Here is a 7847-nt window from a genome sequence, read left to right as displayed (position 1 = left end):
ACGATGTAATATTCTTCAGTGTGGTATTTTGGACTTGCTGTGACCGTAATATAATTTGTTATAATTTTGTATAACAGGCAAACTGTCAATCAGATAATTTTTTACAAGAGGGTTTGAACTACTTTTCTGAGTAGCTGTGGCTATTTAAACTAGATTTCCTGCCAGGATATCTTTGCTCAATTGAGACAGTTGAAATTCCTCCAGTGAGAAGCTTGCAATGCTTCCCCAACACTTGATGTTTTATATATGTAAAGCACTGTCCAAATAAATCACGATGAAGTATATTTCTTTATTTTCTTGATAATAATTGTGTTTACAGTATATATGTATATGTATCTGCCACAGTTACAGTATGGTAAATCCATTGTTTTCATATCAGGCTTAAGAGCTCTTATCTGGTGAGACAAAGACAACAGCACATTTGTGTGATACGATTAAAAGTAATTTGACTTAATGTACACCTTATTCGATACAGTTTATATGAAATAACTACATCACCATTTTGATAGTACAGTTGATCTGATGTGAACACATACGACAGTACATTTTAGGCAACTTGACATTTAAGTTACAGTAAGACAAAGAAAAGGTGAGCAATAAATGAAGCACATAGCACATTTTGGTTGACTGAAAAGGTAGTAACATAGTTGTAAATTGGAAAATAAATAAGGATTCTCTAAAGAGGGTGGACAATACATATGAGGATATTTTAAATATTTCTGGCCCCAACATATCAGGCCAACATTCGAACAGAAAAAAGAGGCCTTCATGTTTCATAACAATTTGTAAAACTACATCTTCCACAAATGAACCTGATGAATTGAGCAAATGTACTTATAGCAGAATGCTTCATCTAATAAAAAAAAAAAGTACTGATATTTATCAAAAGTAAACCGTTCTTGTGAAGTATGTGTTACACACAGGAGTGTTTTAAAAAGATCTTTGTAGCCGTGTGAACAAGAAAAAAATACAACCGTTTTAATGTTAGCGATAAGACCTGATGCTATGGAAACAGACATGCGTGGATAACCTGTTCTCACACCTTTTGAGTGAGTGTGCGTGTGTGTGTGTTTAACGCTCAGATATGAGCGGCCCTTTACTCTGGATGTTCCTCATGATGGACTGGACCACCTCTGATGTGGTGCCCTGACCCCCGATATCAGCTGTGTGCAACTGCAAGGAAAAGAAAAACAGGGTCATGCCTGAATGTGAATCAAGTTACACAGCAACAATTTCATTAACATTTTAAATCCTCAAATTAGTCATACTGTACAGTCATAATTTATAAATATGTTTTTTTTAAGTGTCTGTATGCAAACCTTTCCCCTTGGGTAAAAATGAAATACATATAACACATCATCTCTAAAAATCCTGTCAAAGCAGCTTGCTGCTTTGCAGGATGGGCAGATCTAATTTTTAAATAGCTCAAGGACCGTAATTAATGTAAATCCCACACAATGTAAAATCAGATACCATACAGTGTAGCATTTCACAAGAGCTTTGTGACACTGAAAGGCACGATGTTGCTTTGTGTGCATGTATTGTGAAGCCCACTAGAAGGCATGCCAGACCTGCCACCAGTCATCTAAGCCTCTGTCACACAACAATGGCGTGTTAGCATGGTGGCAGGGACAGGTGAGGGGAGAGGCTGAAGGAAGACTTACCCTGGTTTCATTCATGGTGGAGAGGATTGCATTTCGGATCATTGTGGCGTAGTCATAAAGCCTGGAGACAAACAGGATAAAGAATGATTTATTTACTGTTATATTAGTCACAGCAGTACATCCTGTGTATGTACTAAAAGTATTTTATGTGAACTTACTTGAGGTGGTCCAGCATCATGCAGCCGGCCAGCAGCATGGCGGTGGGGTTGGCAATGTTCTTTCCTGCGATACTCTTCCCTGTGTTCCTTGTGGCCTGAGAGACCCAGAAAATAAAGAAACATATTCTAAATTACAATATTTCAGGCAGACATGATTGTTTATTTTCTTATAAAATAGAATAGACTGTGTTGTATTCAGCATGGTATCCCAAAGACTCACCGTTTCAAAGACAGCATAGTTAAGGCCATAGTTGGCCCCGGGCACGAGGCCGGGCCCCCCCACCAGGCCAGCACACACGTTGCTCACCACATTCCCGTACAGGTTGGGCATCACCATCACATCAAACTGCTGGGGCTTGGACACCAGCTGAAACACACAAGGAAAGTGTTAGGTAAATAATTTAGATCAGGGGTGTCCAAACTACGGCCTGCGGACCATTTTGAATCGGCCCTCAGCAAATTCAAAAGGTATAATGACTTAAGTTTAATAGACTTCTGCTTGTCTTATATTGTGCTTCTTAAATATATATGTTCAAGTATATTACACAGTATTCATGTGTTAACAGGCCAATTTTCATATAAATTCAGTCAATTAAAGTTGAAAACATGTTCTAACAAATCTAAGTTGATAAGTAAATAGTAAGCAATAAACTATTATAACAGAACATATTTCCTCTCATAAGCAATCTGAAGCTTCTGTTTTAAGGAATGAGCTGCTAACAAAATTAATGAAACCCTATGGAGAGCTGATGTACGCTGTTTTTTTTTTTAAAATCAAGAATAATTTACCTACATTGGATTGATTTTTCCAACTTATAACTGAACTTATGAGGCAATATACCTCACCTCTAGGGAGTGGCCCAGCCATTCGTATGCTTTTCTGTATGTGACCCTCGGTGAAAAAGGTTTGGACACCCCTGATTTAGATAAAGCAAAACGGACAAATTCAAAGGATTTCTCGTTTAATCTTCCGTCACCTGCATGGTGGTGTTGTCCACAATCATGCTGTCAAACGTGATGTCTGGGTAGCCAGAGGCCACTTCTCTGCAGCACTGCAGGAACAAGCCATCACCCAGCTTCCTGTTGGAGCAGAAAGGTCAAAATCATCATTTCCACATCGAGAGACTCACAACATTACGCAAGACTCATGAGTTCAGACAGTTATGGCACGATACATTAGCCTCGAAGTAACTCACATGATGTTAGCCTTGTGCACGGCGGTGACCCTGCTACGACCTTTCTCCCGGGCCAGTTTGAAGGCATAGTCAGCGATCCTGAGGGAATTGGTCCTGGTGATGATCTTCAGACACTCCACTACCCCTGATACACTCTGAAAGAAGGCGGATTGGAAAATGTTTGATTAATGACAGCAAAAGGTCCAGTAGGTGGTGCTGTTAGTAATGTAGTAACATAGACCTCATTCACCAAGACATTCCAAATAACAAAACCTTGTATTGTTATTTGAGTGCTGACTTTAGTCAGTTCTACAGTTTTATAATATTTTACAAAGCATTATGGTCTTTTTAACACTTCCTTACTGAACAAGTAATAGTTTCTCACGCATCTCTTTTTGTCATTTCAAAGCCACTTCTTAATAAAAGAGCTTGTTTTGCATTTCCTTCCTGCAGAGGTACATTTACTTCAGAACTAGGTCAAGTTTTTTTGGAGTAAGGTGCGCCACCCTCTTTAGATTTGTGTTCTTTGAAAAGGCAACCTCAGGCTGTAACGGCAGCTTAGTGTCTACATACAAACATAAGTCTTAGGCTTGTGCAAATGTCAAAACATTCTAAACGTTTCATAAAGGTGGCCACTGAAAAACAGCATTTCATGTGGATTTGCCATGTCTGGCCAATATAAAAACTGATCAACAGGGGCGGCGGGTACTGTAGGCTAGGGAAGGCTAAGCCTTCCCAAATATTTGTGTCACTGCATCCTGGTAAAATAAAAATATAATGTATAATGTTTGTGTCTTTGACATTAGCGCTGCTATGCAGCTACCAGTAAACTGTACCACGAAGCCAGTTCAACAGACCCTGGATATGTTTGAGTTATCTTAACTAACCCTATAACAATCGAGATCTCGCTAAGCGGTCCTACGACGCTGGTTATCAACTCGGTAAATCAAGCCAGGGTTTCTCTCTCCAGCTGAGAGCGCGTTCACGTGAAAGGGGCGGGGTTAGCTACATTTGACAAATGTATTGACAGCGCAGCGTCATACTTCATTAATGAAAAGTAAACTAATATTAGACAAATATGAACTTTAAACATCCATGACTTAAACATATAATCCAGGATACAAGCCACATAGCTGCACCTGCAAGGTGAATATAGAACAACTGGTTAAAAAATAAATAAACTACAGAGTGTTTGAATGCGTACAACAGGTTTATGATATCACTGGATCAGAGTTTAATTACATTTGAGTTGAGTGTTTCGTCAACTTAATGTGTTGCTTAAAATAATACGTCTGCATACAGTATGTGACACTGTAAGTGATGCACGGCCAGATACGGCTCGAGAAGCTGACTCAGATAAGGACATATTGTGATATTATGATCGATGATCTGATTGATGATGTGATATCAGTGTGATATGAATGATAAGTGCGACACGTCGGCGTCTTCTCTGCATACGGCAGTTTAAACTGTATTTCCTTTATCCTGTAATATGACCTATGAATATGACTTGATAGATTCAAACTCCGCACACTGAGCTCTGATTGGTCAGCAGGCGGTGCTTTCACTGAGTTGATCTCTTTTCCATAGACGCCGGGGGCGGGCAGCGTCAGGTAAAAAAAGTAGCCTTCCCAAACCTGAGCCTCACGCGCCGCCACTTTTATAGTGGCTTTTACAAGAATACACAAAAACCTAAGCGTGCTTCAGTTATGTCTGACCTCGTGCTCCAGACTGCTGTACTCTCCCTCCGTGTTCTCCCTGATGATCATGATGTCGATGTTCTTGTGGCGAGTCTGGACTGCGGGGAGGGACTGGCAGTGCATCACATTGGCATACAGGTCTAAGTTTGTGCTGTTGATACACAGAAAAAGAGGGGGAGGGTGTGGGTGTCAGGAGTAAATAATGTGCCAACTGACATTACCAGACAGAAAGGACCAAATGATGGAACAAATGTAAGCCATGGGACAAAAGAGAGCCTATATCAGGGGAATATTTCATTAAAGCTCTTACCGTAGGAGATTATTTCTGGATTTGACAGATGGTGCCATGGTGTGTATGGTTTCAATGTTACCTATCAGGAGAGTTGAGAAATGTCAGTTAAACTTTAGTGTCCCGGTCTTATTATAAACTGCATGCTTCTCAAAGCTGTGCTTGTGACACAGAAACAAAGGGGTTTGCTTGCCTTTGAGGGCAACACCATTACGGCGAATGGCCATGATGGCATTGTTGATATCATCCTCCGACTCATCGGCAGAGTTGACATGAACCACCTCGAAGTCCACCGGGACGCAGCTAAACCTATAGCACGAGTACAAACAACCACATAGTAAGGCAATATCAGCAGGCAGTAGTCAACACTTTGGAGAGGATTTAGTTTAAATCGAACCAACCTGAAAACCTCTCTGACATGATTGAGCAGGTCTGGGCCAATTCCATCTCCAGGTATCAAGGTCACAGTGTGTCTGCCTCCATACTTTGCAGGAGGGGGCTGAAACATTGGCATGTTATATATTATTAACTGAACTTAAAAAGGACCAAACTGTTTGTTTTTACCCAACTACAATCACCTGTATGTTGCTGTATAATAACACATTGTGGGTGTTCATACTGTTCCCTGATGTTCAGAATAAAAGACTAGTCCACTAGCCTAAAAGTAAGAAAACAGTTTAAATGTGCCCAATATCATCTATATTGTTTAACATTTTCCAGAATATTGTCCATTTAAAATAGGCACTGTTAACGAACAGCTACTTGTATCAAACAAATGCTCTTGTTTTCTTTTTTATTAAAATACAAAGACACAGCATTTGATTTCAGTGCAAATTATGTCAATATGATGTTTACATGTGAAGTATATTAAAAAGACAATAGTTTTTATAATAAGTTAAGGATAGCAATGTTTAATCGACTTATCATGCACATCCCAAGTTACTATGATACACTATGTTAAGATTGATTATCAAACTTTCACTTTCAAACTAACAACAGTATAATATAAACCTTTCCATAGATTTCATACTTTAGTGAAAAGAAACAAATAGTGGCTTACTTTGGTATGTGTTGACAATTTACATAATCTATAGGTAATTGCTAACAACTGCTTCTCTGTTGTTGTTGTTGTTGTTCATATGTTATTAAATAACTTGAATGTTGGATAATGAATTATTGGGCAAGAAAATGCAAAATCTCCAGTACGGTTCAGCAAAGCAAAGCACCAAGGACGTGATGTGTGACAGTAATGTTAAGCAGTAATACGTTGATAGTGTTATCTAGGGCTCGGCAATATATCACTTTGTTGTCGTTGCCATCACATTGCTGCATTTGCTGATTTTTTATATTGCGAGTAAAGAACGATCTTGTTATTAAACTAAGATAATAATGGAACTACTAAGACAGATATAGTCAGTGTTTGTTTGACATCTGCATCCATGACATGCAGACAAGACATGCAGTAATATAAGCAGCAATAATGACAACAGTTGTTGTGTTATTTCAGATTATAGATTTGTTTTCCTACAGCCCTAGAATGAGAAATGTAATGGTGTGTGTTGTTTGTGAAGTCATGAAATGATGTTTAGTCAAACACATCGGAGTCAGTTACTTACAATGTTGTCTCCCTGTTGTTGAAAATGGACACCAAGGAAAGCAGAAAAGAGAGAAAGTTAAGTTTGGAAGCCACATAAAAGAATCCAGGTAGTAAGGAGGCATCATAACCATCCTCCCCCAAGAGAGATATATGTAGCACCCCCCAAAACATCTACCAGGGGTACCTTACTACTCCCAAAGTTAACCCAAAGCCATAAAGCTGGGAAATACAGTATAATGAGCAGTGGTGATTTTTATTGAATTACTTATTAATTTATATTTAAATGGGTAAAATCACATCTACTCATTCTAATAAGATTAAACCCCACAGATACAATCTGATTTACTCACATTACGTGAGCTCCTATTCCTGTGACTTGTCAGAGTTGTCCCAAATACCTGAAATACAGAAAAAGAGAGATGCATTTCATTATCAGAGGGTCTGCGTTATTTAGCACAACTGTAATGCAACACACTCTTCAATATGTGCAATTTAAATTATGTCAAAGAAGCATGCTATAACGTTATGATTTTTAGCATATGACCTTGTCTTCAGACAAAATAGTCTAAGAGTAGAATAACAACACTCTCACACAGAGCTGAAAAACACCAACGTTTGCAACTGATGTGACAACAGCGATGTGTCTTGTCTTACTTTAACCGTGTTTCCGAAGCGTCCACCCCAGAAAGGATTAAAGATTTTGGACATGGAGAGCACAGCACTGTGGGCAGCCATCTTGATTCTGAAGCAGTGGTCGCTTGAACGAGATTAGGCTTGTGCTCGCGCGATAGTTACAATGTTATTGTTTTTACGGGTTTTAATTTTTTTAACCCACAATAAAGATCATACATGTCTCACATACAAATTAAATAAAACAATACGAAGGTCATCTGAAAAAAAAACGTGTTTAATTGTGTCAAGGACAATTATAATATAATAATAATAAGAGGGGCAACAACAGGGCACAAATCAAAGTATTAAGGAACTAAATATTTCTCCACAAATCACTTGATATTTAACTAAGAACACTTTTCAAATAATACAAGTGAATGAGGAAGTTTTTTTTAAATAATTGTAAATATATATATATATATATATATTTTTTTTTTTTATAAATAATTGTAAATATGTATTTATTACATTATATCGTGACAAGGAGGGAGTCAATCTTCAATAAAGATCTGTTAAAATAATAATGAAAAATATAGATAATGTTAAATAATAAGTATTTTGGTCACGTAAACAACTTTGCAAAAAATAAATC

The 7847-nt window shown here is 38.1% G+C and overlaps 1 protein-coding gene across 1 annotated transcript; it reads right to left on the bottom strand.

The window, feature by feature from the left end:
- Nucleotides 1-269: 269 nt before the first annotated feature.
- idh3g (isocitrate dehydrogenase (NAD(+)) 3 non-catalytic subunit gamma) lies at nucleotides 270-7360 on the bottom strand. Its single transcript, XM_034209585.1, has 13 exons — nucleotides 7238-7360; nucleotides 6934-6981; nucleotides 6603-6614; nucleotides 5388-5485; nucleotides 5180-5295; nucleotides 5008-5068; nucleotides 4716-4848; nucleotides 3019-3152; nucleotides 2800-2902; nucleotides 2043-2189; nucleotides 1823-1917; nucleotides 1665-1725; nucleotides 270-1173 (listed from the first exon to the last, which is right to left on the bottom strand). Exons 1-13 carry the CDS (start codon nucleotides 7316-7318, stop codon nucleotides 1072-1074), a joined length of 1191 nt encoding a protein of 396 aa, XP_034065476.1. The 5' UTR covers nucleotides 7319-7360; the 3' UTR covers nucleotides 270-1071.
- Between the last annotated feature and the right edge of the window lie 487 nt (nucleotides 7361-7847).

Source organism: Gymnodraco acuticeps, unplaced genomic scaffold (assembly GCF_902827175.1).
Source record: "Gymnodraco acuticeps unplaced genomic scaffold, fGymAcu1.1, whole genome shotgun sequence".
NCBI classification, from domain to species: Eukaryota; Metazoa; Chordata; class Actinopteri; order Perciformes; family Bathydraconidae; genus Gymnodraco; species Gymnodraco acuticeps.
The sequence above is the reverse complement of the archived record's forward strand: the minus strand, read 5'-3'. Positions and strand labels throughout refer to the sequence as shown.

Excerpts from the sequence above, each read along its gene's own strand:
- idh3g (XM_034209585.1), bottom strand. The coding sequence starts at position 7,318 with ATGGCTGCCCACAGTGCTGTGCTCTCCATGTCCAAAATCTTTAATCCT. Across the intron at positions 5,296-5,387 it reads CATGTCAGAGAGGTTTTCAG|GTTTAGCTGCGTCCCGGTGG; the intron begins GTTGGTTCGATT and ends CTCGTGCTATAG. Across the intron at positions 4,849-5,007 it reads TCCAGAAATAATCTCCTACG|CACAAACTTAGACCTGTATG; the intron begins GTAAGAGCTTTA and ends GTGTATCAACAG.